Source organism: Eublepharis macularius, chromosome 5 (assembly GCF_028583425.1).
Source record: "Eublepharis macularius isolate TG4126 chromosome 5, MPM_Emac_v1.0, whole genome shotgun sequence".
NCBI lineage: Eukaryota > Metazoa > Chordata > Lepidosauria > Squamata > Eublepharidae > Eublepharis > Eublepharis macularius.
In genome coordinates this window covers 41,563,231-41,590,251 of record NC_072794.1, presented here as the reverse complement: position 1 = coordinate 41,590,251, position 27,021 = coordinate 41,563,231, and the positions used below count along the sequence as shown (strand labels likewise).

Here is a 27,021-nt window from a genome sequence, read left to right as displayed (position 1 = left end):
GAGGAGTAGAAATTCATTTTCTACTGTCTCGCCAAGGATTCATGTCAACCCAGTTTCTCTGGCGATTTAAGCTGTATGCATGAAAAACTTCCTGCTTTGCAACGAACACTGCTGCATGAGAGAGGGACAGGTATTGGATAGTGCCTCTGATGGCATAGTGATGAGCCCTCCCTTTAACTTGGAATAACAGCAACAAAAACTGTTGTTGATACTCTGAATGGAAAATGAAGTGTGCATATCCACTTATCTGGAAATCACGTGTTTATTATTTAACGTGCAGTGCTTTTTTTTTGTTTAAAGAGTTGTTCCAGGAATTTCTAATCCTGAGAAACAAGCACCTCATACTTCTTTTTCTCTTGTTCTTAAAACAGCCCATTCTTTTAGCTATTTTCTTTATTTTGCCAATATGAAACTGATTATCACCTGGATTATTTGCATTCTATCTTTTTGCTTCTGTACCCAGCATGGCTGTTATTTAAAGCAGTTATCTCCTGGCTTTACAGAGACTTGCTTGAGGAAGCTAGCATTAAGGTAAAATTAAAATAAAATCTGACAGTGAAGCTAGCATACTAAAACTAGAAATAATCAGCAAACACCCCAAGACTACAGACTCAGATATTTATTTTTTAATCTACTCACAAATGACTTTCTAAATAAAAAGTCTTTACAAATGTGAGTAGTAAAGTGTTAAGGCTTTCTATCTACTCAGTATATGTTATCCTGTTCTTCCTCCAAGGAGCTCAGAGCAGTGTACATGGTTTCACCTTCCTGGATTTATCTTCGCAGCAACCCTGTGTAGTAGGTGAGGCTGAAAGAAAGTGGCTGGCCCATGGCTACCAAGAAGGCCTTGTAGCAGAGTAGACATTGAACCTTGCCTCCTTAATTGAAGTTGTATTGCTGCTCCACATTTTTGTGGCTTTTTTGTACGCTGGCAGTTCCAGAGCCCTGTGAAAGCACAGTAAAATAATTCATAATAAAGCATAACCCTCATCTCAAATATAACATGAAGTCCAAGGTAAGCTTACCAATAAAGCCTGTCAAATTGATGCATGAGACATGGTTCCTCTTACCAGCCGCCTCTTCCAACTTTCACTTGGGCTTCTTATCTATCCATTTGTTCCGGCAGGGTTTCTAGTACTTAACAGACATTTTGATCACTTGTGGGTGGGAAGGCAGCTCCACTTTTTCTCCAGTGATGATGCTATGTGGACCTCCTCAGTCAGGATCAGAAAACTTTTCTCAGTGGTGTTTTTTTCAAGCTGCAATTGCAATATTTTTATCCTTCCCCAGTCACATCTTTTTGCCACCTTGATGCAGTACTGTTCGGATGATCTCATCTCCACCTCTTTAACCTGTGGCAACAAATAGGTGCTGGGGGGGGGGGGCGGGGAGGTCGATGGCAAAATGCTTTGTCACCAGACCTCATCGGTTTTAGCTGCAGCTGACCTTGTCATGGTGCTGTAGATGAAAAACAGTGCAACTTTTTAATCCAATTCAGAGCATGCTTACAAAACACTGATGATGTACTTCCTGGTTGGGTGAATGTACAGAATGGTCGTGGTCACACTTTGGAGATTCCTGGCATGACTTTTTGGGTGCCAGGTCTGGTCTCTTCAGGAAGAAAGAAACCTCAGAGAGATAGGGGAAGTGGGATGTAGCTGGGGCAGAAGAGATAACTTTGTTGAGATACAGTGGGCTGTTTCTCAGAAAAGATACTCAACTTTAGGCCTTGTTCTGTAGCTATGCCCTAGACATCTAGGAATATGCTGGAAGCTTTTGATAAAAGCTTGGAAGCTACTTTAATTGCAGAATCAAAATGTTCTGTTACCTGGATCCCTGCCGGCCTCTCACAAACTACTCTCAGCTGGTCTCCCAATGGTCTGCCTACTTCAGGGAGAGTTGGCCTCTTCAGGAAAGCTGATGAGAAGAGAAAATGAGTTATGTACTGTGCCAGCTACTCTAAAGTCAGTGCTGCTCAGCTGAACAAATTGTGTTGCTTCTAAGTTTGTTGGGGAACCCATGTGTGCTGCATTCCAACTAGCCTTTCTGCTTTGGGAATGATGGGGAGGTATTCAATTATATAATAAACAGAGATGCTGCTTCAAGTAGATGCAGATTTTAGCTGTGTAGATTTTTTCTTGCATCTCCAGGATGTGCTCACCCTTATTTTCTACAAATAACATGTTTGTGGGAAATGACCTAGCCAAAAAAGCTTCTTGTCTGTATTTTGTCTTTGCTAGCTTTCCCACTGAGAGTACTTCACTAGGACAAAGTTTGGGAAAACACTGTTTTCCTATTCCTTTCTGTATGCAAATGATCACTTTTGAGAATGCTGAATGGAATAAACAATATCCTGAATATTAACATAAATGACGAGGCAAAATTTTGGTAAAATGAGAATAAAATTCAGCGGATCCATCTGTTTCCGGCTTCCACCCAGAACATGGGGTGGAGACGTTTCTGGTCGCCCTCATGGACAATCTGCAGGCAGCTGGATCGCAGTGGATGGGCGCTGCTGATACTACTGGATTTGTCAGCAGCATTCGATACGGTCGATTACAGTCTATTGACCCACCGCTACAAGGGACTGCCTTACAGTGGCTTGTCTCTTTTCTTCACAGTCGGGGACAGAGGGTGGCAGTTGGGGAGAAATTGTCATCCTGCCATCCGTTGGTGGGCGGTGTCCCTTGGGGCAATACTCCCCATTACTGTTTAATATTTATATGCGCCCCCTCGCCCAGCTGGTGTGGAGTTTCAGACTTGGGTGTCATCAATATGCTGATGACACCCAACTATATCTGATGATGGATGGATGGCACGACTCTGCCCCAGATGTCTCAGAGCATGCCTTCGAAGGTGTGACTGAGTGGTTGAAGCAGAGTCGGTTGAAATTAAATCCCACAAAGACGGAGGTCCTACATGTGGGTCTGGGGGCCATGGGCACGGGACTCCAGCTCCCCATTCTTGATGGAGCGCTACTTGCACCAGTTTAGAGAGTTAGGAGCCTGGGGGTGATCCTGGATGCCTCCCTGGCTATGGAGGCACAGGTCACAGCGGTTGCCCAGTCTTCATTTTTCTATCTAAGATGGGCCTGGCAGCTTGTCCCCTACCTATCAACCCATGACTTAACTGCAGTAATCCAAGCAACGGTTACCTCTAGTCTAGACTACTGCAACTTGCTCTACGCATGGCTTCCCCTGGGCCTGATCCGGAGGCTACAACTGGTCCAAAATGCAGCTGCATGAGTAATTGCAAGGGTCCCGATTAGGGAACATATAACACCTATACTATGCCAGCTGCACTGGTTACCAGTTGAGTACCGGGTCTGGTTCAAGGTTTTGGTGTTGACCTATAAAACCCTATGCGGACTGGGCCCAGCATATCTGCAGGAACGCCTCTCCCCATATGTACCCCAGAGGATGCTTCATTCAACAAATAAACAACTGTTGGTGGCCCAAGGGAGGCCCATCTGACCTTGACCAGAGCCAGGGCCTTTTCGGTCCTGGCACCAACCTGGTGGAACTCTCTGTCTGAGGAAACCGGGGCCTGGCAGGATTTGTTATTTTTCCGCCGGGCCTGTAAGACACAGATGTTCCACCAGGCATATGGTGGAGGCTAGGTTGGCCCCCACACTGGCCACAATAAAGATCTGTCCACCACCCTACATACGAGCCTATATATGAGCCAGGGCTTGAAAAGCACTATTTATCATCGCCATCTGAAGAGAAGCTGTATTGTATTTATTGTATAAAGTTGTTTTGATGTTATTTGTATAATGTTTTATCTGTTTTTAACTGTTATTTATGTAAATTGAAATGATGTACTCCGCCCTGAGCCCTCCTGGCGGGGAGGGTGGACTAAAAATTTAATGATGATGATGATGATGATGATGATGATGATGATGATGATAATAATAATAATAATGTGTCAAATATGTTTTCATTGCACATAAAACTGTTTTAAGTGCATTTAAAAATATACTGTGACGCTGTTAACAAAACAACTGCATGTGGAATACAACTTTCCCTTTTATCCAGACCGTTACTGAAGCCTGTTTTTCCAGTTATTTGTTCAAAACTGGATCTCAGGAATCATCTTATTCTGATAACTCCCATATCAAATAAAGTCTATGGCTTTGAATAGCATGGGTACAACATGATGCTATAAAAATTATAGATAAACATTACTGGCAATTTTTGTATGATGTTGATCTCCAATATCATGTTGTACTTATTAGAGGACATCTAAAGTGCTAAAACCTTTCTACTTCTAGATTCAAATATGATGGAAGAGGTTGAGGTTTATTTTTAATCTTCACTGTAACACAATCCTAGGCATGCTTACTCAAAAGTAAATCTGACTGACTTTTCCCAAGGAAGTATACGTGGATAGCAGCCATATTCCATCTTAAATTTGCCAATCTAGAGATGATATGAAGACTTTATTTCTTTGTGTAGAAGGAAAGATGCATTGTATTGATTTTTAGAAGTCTTTAACCAAAAATTGTTCCCCAAGAGTGGTTCATAGAAGCCAAAATTAAATATAGGTGACTGGAGGTAGAGAGTGCCCTCAAGTCATAGTGGACTTATGGTCCATAGTGGACTTATGGTAACCCCTGGTGGGGTTGCCTGCCTCTGAAACCCTGGTCTTCGTTGGACGTCCCCCTTCCAATGAATAACCAAGGCCAACCCTACTTACCTTCTGAGATCTGAAACAGTTAAATGTAAAATTCCTCTCTGAAGGGGATTCTCAGCAGAGCAAGGTTCAGGTGTAATAGATGCTTCCTGCCCTCCCTCTGACCATTCTACATGGAAACTGCAGGAATGGGTGCTCAGCTGGAGATGGGTCCAGGCACAGTAGAAGGGTGCTTGAAAAGCTCTCTTTTATGAGCAGGATCAATCTCATACAAGTCTTGTATCAAACCCATCATTCATACTACTTATATTGTGCTGTGTTTGGCCAGTGCTTGCAAATACATGATTTTGCTTTCTTGATAATACCTGAGGTCAAGAAAGCTCCCAGTCAGCAAACTATGCAAGACTGAATTATTCAGGAGGGCATTCTACTCAGATTATAGGGCTGTCATAAGACATAGCTCAAAGAGATACCTTGGTAAGGGATAGGGAGTAGACTAGGCTATTGCGTACTGTCTGCTGATGTACATATGCTCATATTGGATAGTTCAATGTTGCTAAATATATCAGGTTAATTACTTACACTTGAATTCAGAAAGATGTGTTTGGCTTTATGCTAGTTTTCAAATTTGCAGCTACCATGCCCTGTTGTATTTGTTTTCATTGAATGTCCCAACTGTTTATCATATTGTATTTTTGCTGTGAATGCCCTAGCTATTGATTAGATTGTGTTCAATTGCAGTATGTAATCCACCCTGGATAACAGTGAGGAAGGTGGACTATAAATAAACAAGAACCATCATTTAATATGAGTTTAATACCAAAATAGTTATTTTTAATTACATAGACTTGGCTATAATGCGAAGTTCTTGGTAATACAGTTTGAAGTGCAGCAAGGATATGTGATTGTGGATCATGCATCCTCTATGGTGACAGGCTTTTCTGCTAGCTATTCCCATCTTCTCATCCATAAAATCAGCATAAAATTGGCCTAATGTTGCCAATTCAGATGGGTATATAGAAGTCATTCCGCACAGGGAAAGTAAATTGTCTTTGTAGATCTCAAGAGATTGCATTGCTGCAGAATAGGATTATTTGTTCTTCTTCTGTGCTCTTTTGTTTTTGTCTCTGCAGATCTTGTACTTGCCATGGAGCTGTATTAGATACAGAATGAATGTAACCCGGAAGTGGAACCAAATGCAAAATATTTAATACCATGGTTTAGAAGATTATCAGAATCCTACTCTCTTTTTGGAATTAGGATAATTGTCTGGGTTGCAAACACTATTGCTATCGCCTAATATAGATGTAATAATAGCAGTTGGTTCAGCATTGTTAAGGTATTGGGAGTGTGCCCCTCCCTCTTCTTGTGAATTCTCCCTCTATTGTGAATTCTTCCTCCCTCTCTTCCCTAAATTTAACTATAAATTAACTATATAACTGTCTCTCATGTCCCACCATAAGATTTGAAGGCATCGAATACAGCACCCTTGAACGCCACAATAAAGTTGGTACCATCCAGCAGTTACGGAACACATGCACTCAGGCTTGGTATATAACATATGTTGCTGTGCTGTACATATAACGTATGTTGTTCTGTTGGTCTTCTATAACCTACAGAATGAACAAGTATGGTGTTTCATTGAAGTGTAGAATCATACAGTTCAAAAACATTTTAATTATCCTTATGGGTGAAACTGAGGTAAATTTTCAGCACAGATCTGTTCTGCTAATTGTAGTTTCTTCTGGTGGAAAAGCCTCTGTCTTGAGTCTAAGTAAGGTACCTTGTACCATACCAAGATGACAGTGAAGCATATCTATGGAATCCAGTCCCTTAGTTCAAAATTGATAGGGCTGATCAAATTTGAACAGTGAGCAGATAAAATAACTTCTGAGGACTCCCATTGGCTGTCCCTGATATAACGTGTTTGATTTTTATTTTTTAAAAATGCTACAAATTTGAGAGACATTTTAAAAATCCTCCAAGAAACAATTTTTCTTTAAAGAGATGCTACTTTTCATATTTTATTTAAAGTTAAGATAATTTTTGTTGTAATGAACATAGTAGATGCCAAACTACAGCTGGTGAGCATGCTGTATTATTCTGTGATATTCTTAATCTGCAATTATAAATCCCAAATGTGTGGGGGTGGGGACTGAAAATAATGAAATGGGCTTGAATTAGGACATTGTAGCTATTTCTATTTTTGATTTCCTTCCATGTTTTGCATATTAGAAAAACTCATTGTTGAAGGATCCATAGGGTTAAAAAGCATTTTTAAAAGGCAAAACAATCCAGGCAGAATAACCTTCTATTGTGTTAACGAATACTCCAGGAGTTTCATAAATATAAAATTAAAAAAAATCTAGCAGCACCTTAGTTTTGAATCACTTTTTTGTACCTGTCTGTGAGCCTGAAGCGACACTGACCCTCTTTAATATTAATGTACTCTGCTATAATACTCTTTTCCTTTGCCTCTGATTAATGCTGTCTGTCAATTATTTACAGATCCTGTGGTTTTGTGGAAGTTCCCAGAGGACTTTGGAGACCAGGTTAGAAACATGAGATTGATCTTTTAAAGAAATTATTTATTGTTGTTGTTAGCAACAGTAGCCTTTCTATAGGCTTCTTAAAGTTTTTCTTCACAACTGATGATTGTAATAACAATCTTCATCATCTGATTTGATCATTAGAATGTGTTTGTGGTGGAAGAAATTGTATACCATGTTAGTTGCTTTCATAGATTTATCACATTATTTTTAATCTGGGTTCATATTATGACCTAACACTATTAGTGGCATTTTTATTTCAGCAGGCATACAGACTGTTCCAGTGGAATAAATTAGGGAAACGATGACTGGCAGTATTAAAATTTCCACCATGTGCATGTTGTCAGCGATACTCTGAGGGTGCTGTTTTTCAACAGGCTTTCAACATTGGTCTAGCATATTAGCTGTGTATATGGTGTACCAACTCTATTCAGCTTTCTTGGAAATGGTTTCCTCTGCATAGGGCCTAGAGTTACCAGGTTCCTTTATCCAACCAGCAGGGGAGGGGGACCTGGCACTTACCTCTGTGATCTTCCTATGCGTGTGCTCCTGGCAGACATGATGACATAACTTGCAGAAGTTATGTTATCACACCTGGTGGTGGACATGCTCCCGCCCTTCAAAGGGGCCAGTTGGGGCCAATTTTGGCCCCTGTGAAGGGCAGGAGTATACCCACTGGCGGGCGTGATGACATCCCCACTGCTCACTGGTCCAGGAGGCTTCTTTCCCAACCAGCCAGATGAGTGTTGGCAGAGGGCAGAGGCTGGGAGTGGGAGATCCCCTGCCCACACTGAGGGATTGGCAGCCCTAATGGGGCCAGAACCAGCCTTCTTATTATAACTTTATTCTCAAAGGCATCCTTTCAAACTCAGTATATGCAAGATATATCAAAAGCAACCTTATTAAGTAGTATTCAACATTAGAATTTTAATATATCAATATAATAATCTGTGTATCAGGGTCCCCTAATTATCAATTTTTATTTTTAAAAAGTAAGTCTGTAGCCACATTCATTGCAGGGACCTGCCTTTCTCCTTCTATCTCCACAATGAAAGGGGCTTAAGAATTACTTTTTTCAAAAAGAAAAGCTGTAAATTCAGAGAACATGATATACAGGTTGTTATAACATTATACTCAATTACCTTTAAAAAGAAAAAAACCAAACAACCTCCTTAGAATGGGTGGAAGAAATAGCTGTCATGGGGATATATGCAAGGAAAAGAACTGTCATGTTGGCAGGAAAATCCAAGTTTCCCACCCACACAACAGTCATGCAGGTTTTACTGCAAACTGACCCAAATCTTTGCAGCAAAGCAGCTTTGGAAAAGATGAGAGAAAAGCTAGAGCAATCCTGGTAAGTGCACAAATGGACCATGATGTGGGGAAGTAGGGAAAAAATCTGCTTCCCAACAGCCTTGAACCCTAGGCAAATAATCTGTGTGGAAATAAATATATAGATGGGCTAATGAGGTGCTCTAGAGCCATAGATAGCCATTGCTGAGCTCCGCTGATGCTTATCTGTCCTTGATACCACCTTTAAGTTCAATGCTGAATATTTCATCTTCTCAAATTATGCTTGGTTTCTAAAAGGATTTGTACTTATGGCCCTGGAGCAGCAGTTACTTTTGCTCAATTACTATTTTGAAGCGTACCAGCAGACTGCAACTGTCCCCCCCCATCCGCCCCATTTCCTCCCCATAGAGAGGAAGAGAACTATAGTTCCATGGAATCATTGCCTGGCAGAGTTCAGTATGCTGTCCTACTGCTCAGAGTAATAATGTAGCTCACTTCCTAGTATTGATCCTGTGTTATCTTGCTTCATCTTGTTTTTTCCTTGCTCACTGCTGTCTCAAAATTTTGTATCTTAGCTGTAGAGAGAACTCAAGTAGGAAATTGAGAGTCCAGGCAAAACTTTCATCTGGGCCTAGTTTGGCTCAAAGACTACCTGTTGCTTACCCTTATTTTAAGACATAAGGGTGTAACTCATTGGAAATTAAATTAAGTTTTATTTTAAATTAGAATAGATGGCCATTTAGGGTGACATGCTGTTGGACCCTGTATTTTAATAGATGAAATTTTGCCTGCCCACTTTCCTTTTGATCCCAGTTTGGGTTTTAGATGTTTGTGATTATGGTTTCTCTTGACTGTTTCCAGGGCAGTCCTCCAGCATGCAAAACTAAATTATTCAGAAGGGCTATTTACACAGATAGGAGGGCTGTAATGTAAGGAGATGATCCCAAAGAGATGCCTCACTAATGAGTTAGGGACTATAGACTAGAGGTGGGCACGAACCACAAAAAAACCTGAACCGTGCGGTTCGTGGTTCATGGCATTTTTACAAACCAGGAACACAAGCTTCCACAAACTGGGGCAAATTCACGAACTGGTTCGTGGGGTTTAAATACCCCTTTCTGGCTGCTTAGCAGCGGCAGGGAAAGAGGCATTTAACCCCCCGGATCAGCTGCTTGTTGGGGAGATCCCACAGTTTAAATGGCCATTTCCCCGCCGCTCCAAGCGGGGCTTGGCCGGCCGGTCGGGAACTCCCGGCCAGCTGGCTAGCCAAGTGCCACCCACAGTTTAAATGGCCATTTCCCCATCGCTCTGAGCTATAGGGATTATAGACTAGAGGTGGGCACGAACCATGAAAAACCAAACCGTGTGGTTCGTGGCATTTTCATGAACCAGGAACCACGAACTTCCACGAACTGGGGTAAGTTCACGAACCAGTTTGTGGTTCATGGGATTTAAATGCCCCTTTCTGGCCGCTTAGCAGTGGCAGGGAAAGGGGCATTCAAACCTCCGGATCATTTAAACAGCGGGCTGTTTAAATGGCTGCTCCAAGCAGTGGGGAAATAGCTGTTTAAACTGTGGGCGGGGCTTGGCTGGCCGACCAGGAACTGGTTTGCGAACTACGAACCGGGCTAGTTTGTGGAGTTTTTTGGTTCGTATTCCAGTTCGTGCCCATCTCTACTATAGACTTCACCACTGTGTTGTCTTCTGTCCTATCTGTTGCTTTAAGTATGTGTTCTTATACACTACCTGTTGCTGGGTAATTCTATGTTGTCTAATGTCAGTCCTAGAATTGCTTATGCTCTGTTTCATTATTTCTTCAACTTTGTATTGTACTTTTGCTGATGTTATGTCTTTGTAAACTTGCTTTTATTTACCTTATGGCATTGTTTATTGAAATGTCCTTTATATTGATGGTGCTAATCTTACTCTATGTAATCCACCTTGAGTCTCAGTGAGAAAGGTGGAGTATAAATGACATAAACAACCAAATAAAGCAACCAAATAAATAAGAGTGGGAGGAGGGGGCAGGCAAGAGGGAAGCATGCAAGTGAGTTAAATGTTGTTGAGTATTCAAAGTAATGTATGAAAATGATCTTACAGTGGTGAGATGTGCAAACTTCAGCTACAAAATCATTTAGCAAGTCTCTCCACGTTTCTTTTACTGCATTACCTAGAAACTGCAATTAGAAAAAGTATAGCTTACCAGTGCTACCTTTCCTCTTCTGTCATTGCTTTGTCACTTATGCTTTAATTCAGACAGCTTTCATCTGTGTGTTTTGGCTTTATGCTACTTTTCAAATTTACGGCTACCATGCTCCATTGTATTCTGTTTTTCATTGAATGTCCCAGCTGCTGTTCATATTGTATTTTTACTGTGAATATCCTAGTTATTGATTATATTGTATTTACTTGCAATACATAATCAGCCTTGGATCTCAGTGAGAAAGGCAGGCCAGAAATAATAATAATAACAAATTGTAACATGCAAAACTGTCCTCTTTTCGTTAGAATGATGAAGTAGCTCCGAGTCCTCAAATAAATTACAGTGTATGAATTCTCAGACTCTGACATCTTTCAGTTCATACTACTCTCCTTACCTTCTGAATATGTGGCATACCACTCAAAGAATCATATATTTTTTGAACTTCAAAGCTGGGTAGCAGAGTTACTAGATCTGGTACTGTATCAGGTCTGGTACACAGAATGGTTTGGTGCACATATAATACTCCTTGGTGCCCTGCAAACCGTATTTTGCGAGCTTGGCAGTCAGCCTTGAGGATGCATTTTTCCTCTACCTTCCTCTTTCTGGAAAGAGTTCTTTGCTCCTTTCCCTTTAGTATCCAGATCATGATGCTAAACATGGCTTAAGCTGGCCAGTGGATCATCATAACCATGGTATACACACTCACTTCATGCCATTGATTCAAATTCTGGTCTGAAAGGAACCATATGAAAGGAAGCAGGCCTCAGCAAGTTTCCATTGAAAAGTTCAGTTATTAATTACAAACAAAAATGGTCAATGTTTTAGAAGAATTCACTAATATGCTAGGTAATGAGGAATGTTTTTTACATTCATGCCACAATCTAGGATCTAATGAGCAGCTTGAGTTTATGATCAGTTTTTGACTCTCAGCTGTTGGCCAATACGATGTTCCTTTCTATAGACCCCTTATTTTAAAAGCAGAAAAATAAATCTCCTGAGCTCACAGAATGATTTTTATAGTTCTTTGCATTATGACTACAATTATTATAAAATCATTTGGTGGCAGAGGCTTGGTTTTACAGATGACATTGGTAACAGATAAAAATGTATTTGTGTAGAAGTATAAAGAAGATTGCTAACTTCTAAATCAGGGGTCCACAACATGGTGCCCAGTGGGTATTATTGTGCCTGCCAACACTTTTCCTGTTTTCCACTAAATGTTTTGAGAAAGTAGTCAGGGCCTGGTGGGGCTTTTGCCAAGCACGGCTTCTGATTTGCCATTGGAGATTAAATTGGCTGTGCAGATTTTTAAAAACATTGCTTTGGCAGAAGCTGCTTCCACAGCACAAGGATCTTCACTGCGTGATTGAAGGTAAGCTGTAGCAACCATTTTGTGGCTGGATCTACCTCCTGAAGCAGCCATTTTCTGGCAGCCATTTTGTTGCTGTGCCTACCACATTGTGTTAGAATTCCAAATGTGCCCAAAGGCTCTAAAAGCTTGGGGATTCCTGTTCTAAATAATGCTGTAAAATGAAATTGTTAATATGGTGGTTTAGGGTTGCCAGGTCCCCTTACCCTCTCAGTGGGAGATGGGAGACCTGGTACTTACCATATCTGTGTCCTTGGGTGCGCACATGCTTCCGGGGCTATGTGATGATGTCACTTCCAGAAAGTGATGTCATCGTGTAGGCCACGTGCTGCCTCCTTGGGAGCGTTCTGGCACTCCACAACTGGCCGATTTTGGCCCCAGTGCTCCCAAGGTGGTGTGATGGACCCTGGAATGCTCCTGTGCTCCACATCGGCTGATTTCGGCCTGTTTGGGCTGAATTGGGCCTATTTGGGCCCCAAATCGGCTTTCTGTAGAGCACAGGAGCACTGCCGTGGTGGCACGGCAGGCCCTGGAGTGCTCCTCCTGTGCTCCGCAGAGAACTGATTTTGGCCCAAAATGGGCCCAATCAAATCTGTTTGGGGCTGAAGTTGGCCAACTGCTGCATGCGGGAGTGTGCTGCGCTGCCTGGGAGTGCACCTTTCCCCCCGCCGGCCAGGTAAGCAGGCGTGGGAGATGGAAGGTGGAAGCTGGGGCTCCCCCTGCCCCCAGCGAGGGACTAGCAACCCTATGGTGGTTACATATTTTAGTTTCTAGGAGTATGGTTGATTCTGCTTTGCATTTTAACTCCAGTAATACACATGTGCCTGTCAAAACCAAACCACCACCATAAATTATTTTTATAAAGAGGTATATAGTCAGGATCCAAAGTCACATAAGACTAGTTCTTTTTTTTTTTAAAAAAAATTTTTATTGGGTTAGAACATTAATATTTTTACATTACATTCAATTTCCCCTAATTTTTCGTTTCTAACCCCCTCCCTTTCCCCCCCTTTTGTTGACTTCCAACAGCTTTCCCACCCTCTGTCCCTTTTCCCTTACTTCTATTAACTTCCTCTACCTAAAACAAATATATATTCTCCATTATATTAAGCAGTACATCTTTAACTCTTTTACTTATTATTATACATCCAAACTATACTTCTTTAGATAAACAATTTATCCCATTTTCCAGTTTTGAATATTTCTATATATCATGAACCATAAAAATTTCCCACATTTAAATCAAACAATTTGATTTGTTCTCTATATATTACTCATTTCTTCTTTTTATGGTATTTCTATATAACTCATCACATAATCAGTCGATTTAACTCTTCTATACATTCAGTTTGGTGCATATAAATCTTATCAAAGAAAGAAAATATTGTTAATTACTCAATCCTCATGTTTAAACCATTAATTATTCTCTATCAATATTCTATCAATTAACCTTTGCATATCTATATATATCTCAATCAATTAATCTAACTGCTTATAAATTCACATTTCTCTTCCTCCCCCGGTAAAGTCACCCCTCTCTTTTATACTTTTATTGTACTTCAGTAGTTCTCAAACTGCCACAGTTTTCCTCCCACCTCCCACTTCTTCTCCAGATATTGTTTCAGCTTCTCCCAGTCTGTGTTAAACTGCCCTGAGTCCAGATCTCTCAGTTTTCTTGTCATCTTGTCCATTTCAGCCATATACAGCAATTTGTAGATCCAATCTTCAATAGTTGGCACTTCTTGTACTATCCATTTCTGCGCATACAAAAGTCTAGCTGCTGCAGTCATATAAAATATCAACGTCCTATGATGGGCTGGAATTCCCTCCATTCCCAAGTTTAGCAGCAGGAGTTCTGGGTTCTTATTTATTTGAAACTGTAAAATTTCACTCATTTCTCTTATTATTTCCCCCCAGAACTGCCTAGCTACCTCACACGACCACCACATATGATAGAGGGAGCCCTCATGCTTCCTACATTTCCAACATTTATTAGAAGTGTTCAAGTTCCCTAGCGCAATCTTCTTTGGTGTCATGTACCAACGATAGATCATTTTGTAAATGTTCTCTTTAATATTAATACATGTCGTTGTCTTCATTGTAGTTTTCCACAAGTATTCCCATGCCTCCATTGTTATTTCTTTATTGAAATTTATAGCCCATTTCACCATCTGTGTTTTAACTATCTCATCCTCTGTATACCATTTCAACAGTACTTGGTATACCTTGGATATTCTTTTCCTGTCTTCTTTAAGAAGGGTCTGCTCTAGTTCCGAGTTCTCTGTTCGTATGCCCCCTTTTACAGAGTCCGAGTTATATAAGTCTCTAATCTGTCTATACTGGAACCAATCATAATTAGGTGATAGTTCCTCTTGCGTCTTTATTCTAAGTTTAGATACTTCAATTTTAGTTATATCTTTGTATGTTAAACATTGTTGTTCATTATCAACAGCTCTCGGATCTATCACCTCGTATGGAACTACCCACAAGGGGGTTCCTTCTTGTAAGTAAATTCTGTACTTCTTCCAGATTGTATATAAACTTCTCCTTACAAAGTGATGCAGGAACATCGAGTTGACCTTTACTTTTTCATGCCATAGGTATGCATGCCATCCAAAGATTTTTTTATATCCCTCTAGGGCTAATAGTTTCTTATTCTTTAATGTCATCCACTCTTTTAACCAAACTAGGCAGATTGCATCATGATAAAGTCTCAGGTTGGGCAGTTGCATTCCGCCTCTTTCCTTTGCATCTTGTAGAACTTTTACTTTCACTCGAGGCTTCTTGCCTGCCCAAACAAAATCTGATATTTTCCTCTGCCATTTTTCAAATTGTTTAGAGTCTCTGATGATTGGTATTGTCTGTAGCAAAAACATTACTCTTGGTAACACATTCATCTTAACTGCTGCAATCCTGCCCAACCATGACAAGTTCAATCTATTCCATTTGATCAAGTCTCTCTCTATCTGAGTCCATAATTTTTCATAATTATTCTTGAACAAATCTATGTTTTTTGCAGTCAGCTCAACTCCCAAGTATTTCACCTTACTAGTTACCTCACAATCCGTTGTTTCCATTAACAATTGTTGTTTCTGCTTAGTCATGTTTTTGCATAATATCTTTGACTTCTTTTTGTTAATGAAGAAACCTGCCAAGTCACCAAACTCCTTGATCTTATCTATCACTTTTGGCATGTTCTCCGATGGATCTTCTACAATTAACATTATGTCATCTGCAAATGCTCTAACCTTATATGAATAGTCCTTTATTTTTATTCCTCGTATTTCCTCATCTTGTCGTATTTGTATCATCAGAATCTCCAATACTAAAATGAACAACAATGGAGATAACGGGCAACCTTGTCTTGTTCCTTTACTAATCGTCAATTTCTTGGTCAGTTCATCATTCACTACAATTGCTGCAGTCTGGTCTCTATAAATTTCTTTAATTGCTCTGATGAATCTTTCTCCCAGTTGTAGCTTTTCCATAGTGGCAAACAAAAAATCCCAGTTTAAATTGTCAAACGCTTTTTCAGCGTCTACAAAGAAGAAACCAACCTCTTTATCACAACGCTTGTCATAGTATTCAATAGCATTGATCACTGTCCTTAAATTGTCTCTTATTTGTCTGTCTGGCAAAAAGCCTGCTTGTTCTTCCTCTATGACTTCTGAGAGCCACCCCTTCAGTCTCTCCGCCAATATCTTCGCAAAAATTTTATAATCATTGTTAAGTAATGATATAGGTCTGTAATTTTTCACGTTAGTCAGATCTTGGCCCTCTTTTGGGATCAATGATATATTCGCTTCGCTCCAAGTGTCTGGAATCCTTTGATCCCTAAAAACTCCATTCATCACCTCTTTTAGGAATGGTGCCAGTTCGTTGGCCATTGTCTTATAAAATTTAGCCGTAAGTCCATCTGGCCCTGGCGCCTTTCCTAGATTTGCGGATTGTATTGCCTTACTTATTTCCTCATCAGTTACTTCACTGTTCAACTTATTTCTCCAAGCTTCCGAGATCTCTGGAAGTTTGGTTTTCTCCAAATATGATGCTATTGATTCTTTGTTTACTTCTTTTTTATTATACAGCTTAGCATAGAATTTATAAAAGGCTCTACTAATGGTAGTCTGCTCCAGGTACGTTTTATTTTCTTCACAGATTTTATTTATTATTTTCTTTTCCCTTTTCTTCTTCAATTGCCATGCCAAATATTTCCCAGGTTTATTAGCACCCTCAAACGCTTTTTGATTCAGTCTTTTAAGGTTCCACTCCAATTCTTTGTTACTCATTGCTGTTAGCTGTTCTTGAAGAATTTTGATTTCCTGATGTATTTTCTTTTTCCCTGGTCTCTTTTTTAACTGTGCTTCTTTGGCCTTTATTTTCTCCTCAATCTCTTGTCTTTTCTCCTCTTTCTTTTTCCTTACTCTACCATTTAAGTCCATCAGTATGCCCCTTACAACCGCCTTGTACGCGTCCCAAACTTTACTGGTTGGTACTTCTTTATTCACGTTGTATTGTATAAAAAACTTTGTCTCTCTTCTCAATATTTCCATATTCTCACTTTCCTGTAACAAGTCCTCATTTATTCTCCAGGCTTTCCTTTTTCTCCTTTTTCCAAATTTCCACATAATTGGGTTGTGATCTGAGCCTACCATCGGCATTATTTCTACCTCCTTAGTCCATAACGCTAAGTCCTTTGAGGCCCAGATCATATCAATTCTTGATAATGTAAGATGCCTTGCAGAATAGAAAGTAAACTGTCTGGTTTTAGGGTGTTCTCTCCTCCATACGTCTTCGAGAATCTCTTGTTGAATCAACTCAAAAAAAAGCTTTGGCAATAGTCCTCTTTTCTTTTGTGTTGTTGTAGTCTTTTTGTCTAGTTCCAAATCTGTCACTCCATTGAAATCTCCAGCAAGAATTATCTGGTCATATACAAGATCGTCTAAATGCTTCCTTAAATCCTCAAAGAAGCTTTCCTTTGCACCGTTAGGTGCATAAAGTCCGACTACCAACACTCTCTTTAAATTCCAATTACATTCCACTGCTACAAATCTAGCTTCCACATCTCTCATAACGAATTTTGGCTGCAGCTCCTCTTTTATGTACAACACCACTCCTCTTTTTTTCTTGTTGGAGGCCGCTACAAATTCTTTGCCCAATTTTCCAGATTTTAAATATTTTACATCCTGTTTTCTAATATGGGTCTCCTGCAAACATACAATATCACATTTTTGTTTTAGTAGCCAATGAAAAATATTTTTCCTCTTATTCGGTGAGTTTAGTCCATTTACATTCCAAGATAATACTTTACACTCCATATTCAAGGTTTTGTTGGTAAGTCTTTTTCATTGTCCTTAATAAATCTCTCCATCTCCCGCTCAGATCTGATGCGTTTTTTTGCCCCTCCAAACTCAAAGGACACTCCTTCCGGTAACTCCCATCTGTACCTGATATTCATGTCCTTCAAAGTCTGAATTAGCACTCTATATTTTTTCCTGTCCAGTAACACTGATCTGGGCAGTTCCTTCATTATGATAATCGTCTTGCCATCAATCTCCAATGGATCTTGAAATTGTTTTGTCACAATCCTCTCTTTCATGTTTCTAGTTGTAAACTGCACAATCACATCCCTTGGTAGTTTCCTCTGGGTTGCAATTCTCGAGTTCACACGGTACGCCACATCTAGGATAGCCACAATTTCCTCCTCCTCCTTCCCCAGGTATTCAGCCAACACCTCAGTCATCTGTTCTTGCGCTGACTTCCCTTCCACTTCTGGCAGACCACGAAAACGAAGCTGCTTCTCCATGTGTTTAGTTTCTGCAACTGACATCCTCCCCTTCACCAGTCTCATCTCTGTTTGTTGCGTGTCTATTAAATTCTCCATCGCGTCTTCTACTGTTTTAACTCTCTGCTGCGTTCCTTGTAATTCACTACTAATCGCTTCCACGCCTTTTTTCACTTCTGACAGCTCCGACTTTACTGTCTGTGTAACTTCTTTGACCTCTTTAATAAGCTCCAATTTCGTATCCTTAAGTTCTTTCATCATGTCTATAAGTTTTTTGTCCAAATTTTCTATTGCCGATTGCCACTCTTTTTTCGACATCGTGGGGCTTGCTTTAGCTCGCTCCCACGAATCTGCTCTCTTCCTTAGCTCCGTGGCGTATAATTAAACGTTTTCCTTTTTTTCAAATGTCCCAATCTTTGCCAAAATTAATTTTTTTGTATCCAAAATGTCGGGCGTCTTTTCTCTATGGTTTCTCTATGTTATTGTAATCCAAGATGGCCTACTTCCTCTTCCGCTGAAGCCGCGACCCTTCCCCTTTCAAAAATGGCGATTCCCTACTTCCTGTCCGTCGGCAAGGGCCGCTTCCCTCCAGCCACTCTATTGTTGTTACGCACTTCCTGTCTCCCGTCTTCCCACAGCAGGTCTCGCGATGGTGTCTTTTTCCCACAGCTCCAAAACCACAGGTATTCAAAACAATAGTCCGATTTTGTAATAACTTCTTTAAACTTAGTCTCTTTTAAAATACAACTCCTGCCGAGTCTTCACCTCCTTTTCACTAGTCTGTTGCAGTTTAAAAATCTACTTTCTTTCCTCTCTGTTTTTATCAATCTGTCCCGTTTCAAGAGATAGCGATCTTTACCTTCTCTTCAACTTTCTCGGGTTGTAATCGCTGTTTCGATCTTAAATTCTCCTCTCGACTTCCCTCCCCGATCGAAGCTTGGGTATGTAGGTCCTATGCCAGCCGAATTGGCCCCAAAACTGCCGCAGAGATTATAGCCGACCCGTCGCAAGGTGGGACCTCAAGGATCGGGGGGGAGACTCCTTGAGTAGAGCCCCCCCTCGTCCGAGATCTAGCTCACCCTAGGGTCTTGAGCGTTCTTTGCCTGCTCCCCGCCTGAGAGCAGTCGGCCGCGGGTTATTTTCACCCCTCCGGCCGGTTAAAACGGCAGTCCGGTCAGCTCCACAAATGGAGCTGCGTTAGACCTCCATGAATCCCAAACCGGAAGTCACATAAGACTAGTTCTTGTTGAAATTATACCTGTAAATAAAGTTATCACCAATTCAACAATGAGATCTGTTTTTGTGTATTAATTTTATAGATAAGCACAGGTTGATTGGATAAAATCTTAGATTGAATCCAAAGGATCACAAAGGGGTTTTGCTCATAGAATGAGTCTTTCCATGACTTTTGCAGCTTTTAAAATAAAAATCGAAAGTGCACTTAGTTCTAGATTTTTCATATACCTTTAGCTGCTAAATTGCAGTCAATAGAGTGGTGTGGTGGTGAATCCAAGATGTTTTATGAATATAGTTTGGTTTATCTTTTATTCTGAGTGGGAAAAAGATCATTTCTTGTTTAAACATTTTAAGGACAGGAAATTCCTCTTACATTCAGGGTCTAAGGAGTTGGAAAGACTAATCCTCCTCCTCTTTCATGCCTGAGCATACGTTAATATCACTTGTACTTTAGGTCTTTCTAAGTTTACAAGTGAAAACTCAATGGTTTAAAAAGTTGACTTTGCTTGCATTTGGAAGGACAGGTGGTAAGTCCAAGTAAATATATTGTTAGGACTATCACGGTTTTGTTTTGTAGCATTTTTTTCCATGAGTCTAAAATGTTGAACTTAATCAGCATATGGTATAGGCTAGCCTCATCTCTACAAACTCTTTTGTTATCTTGTTATTGTTATAGGTCTTAATGACAGTTGTAAGCCACAGTTCTGGATGTAGGGGTTAGTCTACCCTGGGGAGAAGAGGGAGAAACAGCAGTGTGGATTATGGAAATATGAATTGATCTAAGAAGCAGCTCTCTTGTAGTAGAATGGAGCTCAAAGAAAGACAGAGGAGAAGCTGGTGAAAAGACGAAGGAATATGATGTGAAAATGATCATTTGAATGCTTTCCTTTTCATTCCCAGCTGCTGTGTTCTGGTGAAAAGGCAAGCATTTGTATATCTTAAGGCTGGGTAAAAAAGGGCCAGATGAATGGAATTACTTGTTAGATATGTTTCATTTTGAGCTGGATAAATTATGTGCATTTTAATAGACTGTATGCATATGTTACCCAATTTTATTGTACAACTGTAATATTAGAGACTATTTTTAAAAAAATCTCTTATAAAGTGTAAATTTTTAATTTAATATGGGGACAGTCTTACAGACAATGCACATTAACCAAGAAATGAATGCTGGATATATATACCCACTACTTTAATCAGTGCTTTTTTAAAGGCAAAATGTTTCACTGATGACTGTGTGTTTTGAACGATCAGGTGAACAAGATAATTATTTTTTCAGCATGGTATATTTAGCAGAAAGTCTTGCATTGTAATGTGGAGTTAATGGTGATTGCTTTAGTATACACATGGAGGCTGTTTAAATGACTTCACTGTTCATGTCAGTGGAGAGGGCAGTTCTATAGCTTTGCTTCAGTTTTCATTACCAAGTCCTTTTCCTTCTTCTTTCTTCCTTCATCTCTGATCATGAGTGTTGTAGTTTACTTGTTTGCTTTTCCAAGTCAGGCCCTGTAACTATGGCAGACATGTATCTTACCTACATAAATTGTTGCAAGATAAGGATATATACATACAGATTTCTCTGTCAGAAGAACTGGGATCGGTAGAAGCCATATTGAGGTTATTCTGGAAATTTCCTCTGCCTGTTTTCTTGTAACTTTTTTTGCAGTGCATCATAATCACACTTCTGCAGTATGCTGGAAGCAACGTCAAGAGTAACTGTTGGTTTTGATATTCAGGTGCCTTTGATTTGATTAAATAAATAATCTAAAAATCTATGAGAATGTTAGTGTCTTACAACAAATGTAACAAATCCAGTAACAAAACCATAATTTAAAGTAGTTGGCTTTTATCTAGATTTGATTAAAAGCATGAATAAAAGGGAAAGGCTTCACCTGGTGCTTAAGAGTAGAGGTGGGCACAAACAGGAAAAAAACCACAAACACGATGTTTGTTGTTCGTTGCTATCCATGAACAGGGAATCATGAACAACCACGAACATGACCCTGTTCACGAGCATGTTTATGGTTGGCTGTTCGTGGGAGGGAGGGGGGAGACTTGGAAGGGAAGAAAGTTCCCTGCACTGTTTGCAGACGGCGTGGGGAACCTCCTTCCCTTCAAAGTCTCCCAGCCAGCTGGAGGAAGGGAGGGGAGACTCTGAAGGGAAGAAGTTTCCCCATGCCATTTGCAAACGGCATGGGGAACCTCCTCTTCAGAGTCTCCCTCCTTCCAGCTGACTAGAGGGAGAGGTGGGGGGAGACTCTGAAGGGAAGAAGGTAGGTAGGTAGGTAAAGTTTATTGCATTAGGCCAAAGGCCATTACAAACAATACAACAGTAACAAAAATATGAGTGACGATGCAGATGAAATATACAGTACAAACTTGATAAAACACTATAGAAATTACACTATAGCCTGTGGACAGCACTGTGCTGTCACGACCTTCTCTTGGATTTTCCCTGCTGCAAGGGCAAAAAGAGCAACCCTGTACGAGGTCTCTGGGTCCACATCTGCTAATGCAGCAACAATGTTTTCGTTATCTTGTCTGAAACCTAAACTAGCTAGGATTGGACTAAAAAATTTCTTTCTGGGAGATGCGTAGAGTGGGCAGTGTAGTAAATAATGACACAAGTCTTCTGGCTTTGAGCCACCACACTGGCAAAGGCGCTGAGCAACTGGAATCTTGGAATAACGGCCTTCGAGCATGGCTGTTTTCATTGACAAAGTGGATTGAGGTGAAGGCTACACGTAGTGAAGGGAAGAAGGGACGTGGGGAACGGTTCCCCAGACGGCGTGGGGAACCTCCTTCCCTTCACAGTCTCTCTCCTTCCAGCCAGCTGGAGGGAGGGAGGGGAGACTCTGAAGGGAAGAAGGTTCCCCATGCCATTTGCAAATGGCGTGGGGAACCTCCTTCCCTTCAAAGTCTCCCTCCTTTCAGCCGGCTGGAGGGAGGGGGGGAGACTTCGAAGGGAAGAAGGTTCCTTGCCCCGTTTGCAAACGGCATGGGGAACCTCCTTCCCTTTAAAGTCTCCCTCCTTCCAGCCGGCTGGAGGGGGGGAGACTTTGTCAGGGATTTCTCTGACAAGCATCTGAGTGGGGGATTTAAATGTCCCTCTTCCTGCACTGCACAGCAGCAGGGAGAGGGAAATTTAAACTCCGGCAGGCTGCAATCAGCCCTTGTCAAGATTTCCCCTGACAAGCGGATGAGTTGGGGGGTGAAGTGCCCCTGGGCTTAGATTGGGGTTTTCATGGCAACAAGAGTTCAGACAGTGTTCAGAAAGTCCGTGCCTACTGTTGCCAAGGGAATTGATTGAAAGGCACCAGACGGTCTGGCTTGACGAAAGGCTGATGAACACCACGAACAGGGCTTGGAATGAACACATGTTCATCCGGAAGAGGGCCTCATGAACAGCTTGCTCGTGAACAGCTGATCAGGTTGTTTGTGGCTTTTTTTTGTTCGTATTGCTGTTCATGCCCACCTCTACTTAAGAGGTGCAAGTGCTAGGCAAATTTGACTGAGGAATGAGTTCTGAAACTGGGGTGCCATCACAACTCTCTCTCCCAGTGACCAAGGGTATTTGGAGTCAGATGTCTGATGTAGATACTAACTGGCAGGTAGGTTCATTTTGGAGCCAAAGGTCCTTAAGATATACAGACTGTTAAGACTTTATAGATCAATTGCAGAATTTAAACTATGCAGCTGGAAACAGGTAAAATTCTTTTGCTACTATGCTAATAGCTTTAGAAGAAAGAATTAACCTCCTATCCAGTAGTACAGCTGGATGTGATGTAATCAGGCGGGATGAAGTCCAGACAGTCTTCAGAGACAACCTGTCGGTCTTCTCTGTCTTCAGAGGAAGCCCCGTCAGAGGTAGGGTTATCAGGTCCCCTGGGGTTCAAACGGGGGCGGGGGGACATTTAGGAGTGCTTATCTTGCATGCACCTGGAGATCTCCCAGAATGACAACTGATCTCCAGACTATAGCGATCAGTTCTCCTGTAGCAAATGTCTTCTTTGGAAGGTTGACTCTCTGGCGGAAGCAGGGCTCATTTGGAGAGGGAACGCGCCGGAACGGCATTCTTGTAGATCTGAAAAGAGATCACATGGGTTTTGGCCCTGCCCATGTGATTCCTTTTTCTCCCGGCTGCCTCTCTGCTGCCCATGTCTTTAGCAGCAGGCAGCGGAGGCAGCATCAGGCTGCTGCGGCTGAGGCTGGCTCTGGCTCTCCAAAGGAGGGTAAGCTGCTTTGATTTCATTTGCTTTATTTTCATTTATGACTGATGAGAGAGAGAGAGAGAGAGAGAGAGAGAGCGCAAGCCAGCCTGCTGGGGTTGGCTTTCTAAAGGAGGATAAGCTGCTTTGATTTAATTTGCTTTATTTTCATTCGTGGCTCCTGAGTGAGAGAGAGAGAGTGTGGGCTGGAGGGAGGGGGGGAGAGAGAGTGTGTGTGTGTGGACTGGAGGGGGGGGGAGAGAGAGAGTGGGGGTGGGGGAGAGAGAGAGAGAGAGAGAGAGAGAGAGAGAGAGAGAAATCAATCCACAGATTATGAATACAAATATCCACAGATCTCGAATTCAGTTCATCTGAGGCTCAGCTCACTGCTTCAGTTATCTGCCTCGCGAACCGTTTTCCTTCTTGAGTTGCCCAGGAGATGCAGTTGAGGTCTGAACTGTGTTAGAAAGCTCTGTGCTGGCCTAGCAAATGCACAAGGTGGCCACTTAGAGAGGATTGTATAGTTAAGTGACTTAGAGTGCAATTTTAAGCAGAGTTACTGCAGTCTAAGCCCATTGAAGGGACCTCTCCCTCAGTTTGATCTTTGCCACTGCAAGGACAGGGTTATTCTTTAGTGTGTACTACACTGTGTAGTGACTTTTTTTCCTCTGAGGTTATTTTTTTATTGTTCTCTTTTTATTGTTATTGATATCTTTTGATTGTTATCTGTTGATTGTCATCTTCCAGAAGGCCCCTGGGAATACATATCTGTATTCCTCTAGAGGGAGAAAAAGGGCACTTTGGAGGGAGATAAAGCCACCCCCCGGTGATATCAGGGGGTGTGGCATATGGTTATGCCAATGACACACTTCTGGTGATGGCAAGGGGCATGGCATATGCTAATGAGTTATGCTAATGAGTTCCTGCCGTTCTTTTTCTACGAAATGATCCCTGGGTGGAAGCATTCCAGAGCACGTGGGAACATGTTCTGGGGGATTCTTGACCTGTTCCCATGCCTTTTCTCCCCACTGGCCAGGTGAGAGGTGGTGGGAGATGGAGGCTGGGAGAGGGGATCCCCCTGCCCTCCCTGGGGAAATAGAAATAGTATCCTTAGTCAGAGGCACATCACTGTAGTTGAGCCTGGGTGTCAGCCAACCTTGGATTAAAGTAGTAAGAAAATTTCTGTCCAGAAACAGTTACAACTGATTTTCTGTGACTCCACTGATGGGCCTTTTCCATTCAGCATATCTACCAGTTCTTCTTTATGGATCTTTGTTCCTGATTGTGCACCTCTCTTTTCTCTCCTGCAATAATTCTCTTTTAAGGTAGGAATAAGGTTGCGAACTCAGGGCCAGGAAATTCCTGGAGATCTGATGGTGGAGCCAGTGGAGGGCAGGGGTTCGGGAGAGGAGGGACCTCAGTGGTGTATAATGCCATAGAGATCACCATCCAAAGAAGCCATTTCCTGCAGGGGAACTGATTGCTGAAGTCTTGGAGATCAGTTGTAATTCTGGGAGATCTCCAGACCCTAGCTAAAGATTGGCAACCCTAGGGTAGGAGCACTCCTTTCCCCAATTGGATTTTTTAAATAAAACATTATTTATTTATTTACATAATTCATACTTTGCCTTTCTCCTCAATGAGGGCAATATAGACCAGTAGTAGTAGTAGTAGTAGTAGTAGTAGTAGTAGTAGTAGTAGTAGGTTTAATTGTATATGGCCAAAGGCCGTCACAATACAAAGTTAAGAACAGTAAAAATAGACCTGTAGTAAAATGGTTTTATTCTGAAAATTGTGTGCACTATAAATATTAGCCATTCTTGTTTTGTTATGATCTATTGCAGCTATTCATAGTTTACTAAATGGTGGGTTTGCAGGTATGCCTCAGAGCGTAATGAGAGTACCTTTTGGTATTTTGGATTCTATAATTGAAGAATACAAGTCACTAGGTAGGTATCTGCAAAATCCTGAAAAAGCCAGTTTAGGATACTCGTTCTTTGAAGGGCATAGCCCCTCTTACGTGGTTCTACTACCTTTTCCCACAAGCTTGGTGTAATGATTCCAAGTAAATGGGTGCATGTGTCTTTAAATGCTTGGTTTGAGCTAGGTGAAGAGTGGGGGTGAGAGAGGGAAGAGTGAGTGATGTGATTGGTTGATGACTGAGAGTGTGGGCGGAGTGAATGCAGTTTGAAACTGACAGGGCAGGGAGAAAGGTTTCGGTCAGAAGAAAGCAGGCTAGCTGTGTGCTGCCTGAGTATACTGAAGTATTTATGACAAAAATATAACCTGTGTGGAACCTGAACTGAGCATGTTTGTGAAAGGACACTCAGTCAGGGAAAGAGAGGCCAGCTGTGTGCTGCCTGAGCAGGTTTAATATTTCTGTGAGACAAATATTGAGTTAGAGAAAGAAGCTAACTGTGTGTGAAGCTTTAGAAGAGATCTGTGTGAATGAAAGTAAATGAAGTAACTTTAAGAACCGAGAACTACTTTTATGAAACCAATACGCTTCTTGAAAAATAAACATTTATTTTGTTTTATTATATCCCAGTGTAGCTGTCATTGCTATATCCCATTCATATCCTCAGGGCCACATAGAACCACGAAGGAGCCTGACGCTTAAACACGTTACCAAAGGGGAAATTTGAATAAAATATTTTGGAATAATATATTCCTGGTGGCAGCAAACTACCCAGAGGGTGTAAGGGGAAGATTAAAAGAAAAATCTACCCCAAAGAAAGTACAGGTCATAACACTTGGCAATAAGGAGGCCAAGAAATGGCTCCGAGAATGGCTCAATCTGCCTAGGAAAGGCCCAGGAATTTTCCTGTGCTTTGCCATCTTTGTATCATATTGTTTTATAAGTCCTGATGTACTACAGGCAAATCCAGTAAGCCACATGTGGCCCCTGGGATAGTTTTTTATTACTGTTGGCAGTTGCAATTTGGCATCATTCATATGCATAGAAATGCTAACCAAATTATCTTAAGTGCAAGCGATGCTCCTTTGTTTTTATATCCCCCTTAACATTGAACAAGTAAACTCAGTAAATCGAATTTTTCCGGATATATACTGCTATAAAATGCCATCTCTGGTGCCAAAATTATCATTTGACCTTCATAGTGCCTTTATTATAACCTTTTCTGTGCGTTTTGTACATTTACTAGATTTTCTTTGGAACTGTATTGTGAAAGAGGACTTATAGCTGCTGTTCTCCTTTGTAATGATCATATATATAGATGAGAGCATTCTCAGAATGAAAACGTGGAGGGGTTGAGATTCCATTCCAATACTGAATCCACTAAAATGCTAATTTGTAGTATTCACAACTTCCATATGGTGTTTCCAAAGCCCTGTGAAATGCATGCATTTGTATATCTTAAGGCTGGGTGGAAGAGGTGTTAGATCCCCTTCTGTCTTCCCTCTCCCATTTTCATTGTAAAGATATGATGGTGTTATTGGATAAATTATTCATTTTTTTCTTGCAGTAGCACCCAAAGCCCCACTAATTAGATGCTGCACAAATATGACGCTCATGAGTGGTTCTGAGTGTTGCTGTGTTCATCAGCTACAGAATATAATGGAACCTCCACACAGAACAGCTCGAGAATCAAGTGTGTGCTTGTACTCTCTCATGCTTGTTTTACTGTAGTTCTGGAGATCCAGTTTGTTGCTCAACAGCTATTTGTTTAAAGGCAGACTTCAATATAAAGTTGTAGTGTGTGCTTCCCTATTTGTGTCTTGTTGTT

The 27,021-nt window shown here is 41.2% G+C and overlaps 1 protein-coding gene across 2 annotated transcripts in view; it reads left to right on the top strand.

The window, feature by feature from the left end:
* The window catches only part of DENND1B (DENN domain containing 1B), a 250,847-nt gene that overhangs the window by 49,135 nt on the left and 174,691 nt on the right, over positions 1–27,021 (top strand). For both annotated transcript variants that reach the window (XM_054980351.1, XM_054980350.1), the window contains exon 3: positions 7,144–7,187. In XM_054980351.1, the coding sequence (XP_054836326.1) occupies positions 7,144–7,187 (44 nt within the window). The remainder of the gene's footprint in view (positions 1–7,143; positions 7,188–27,021) is intronic.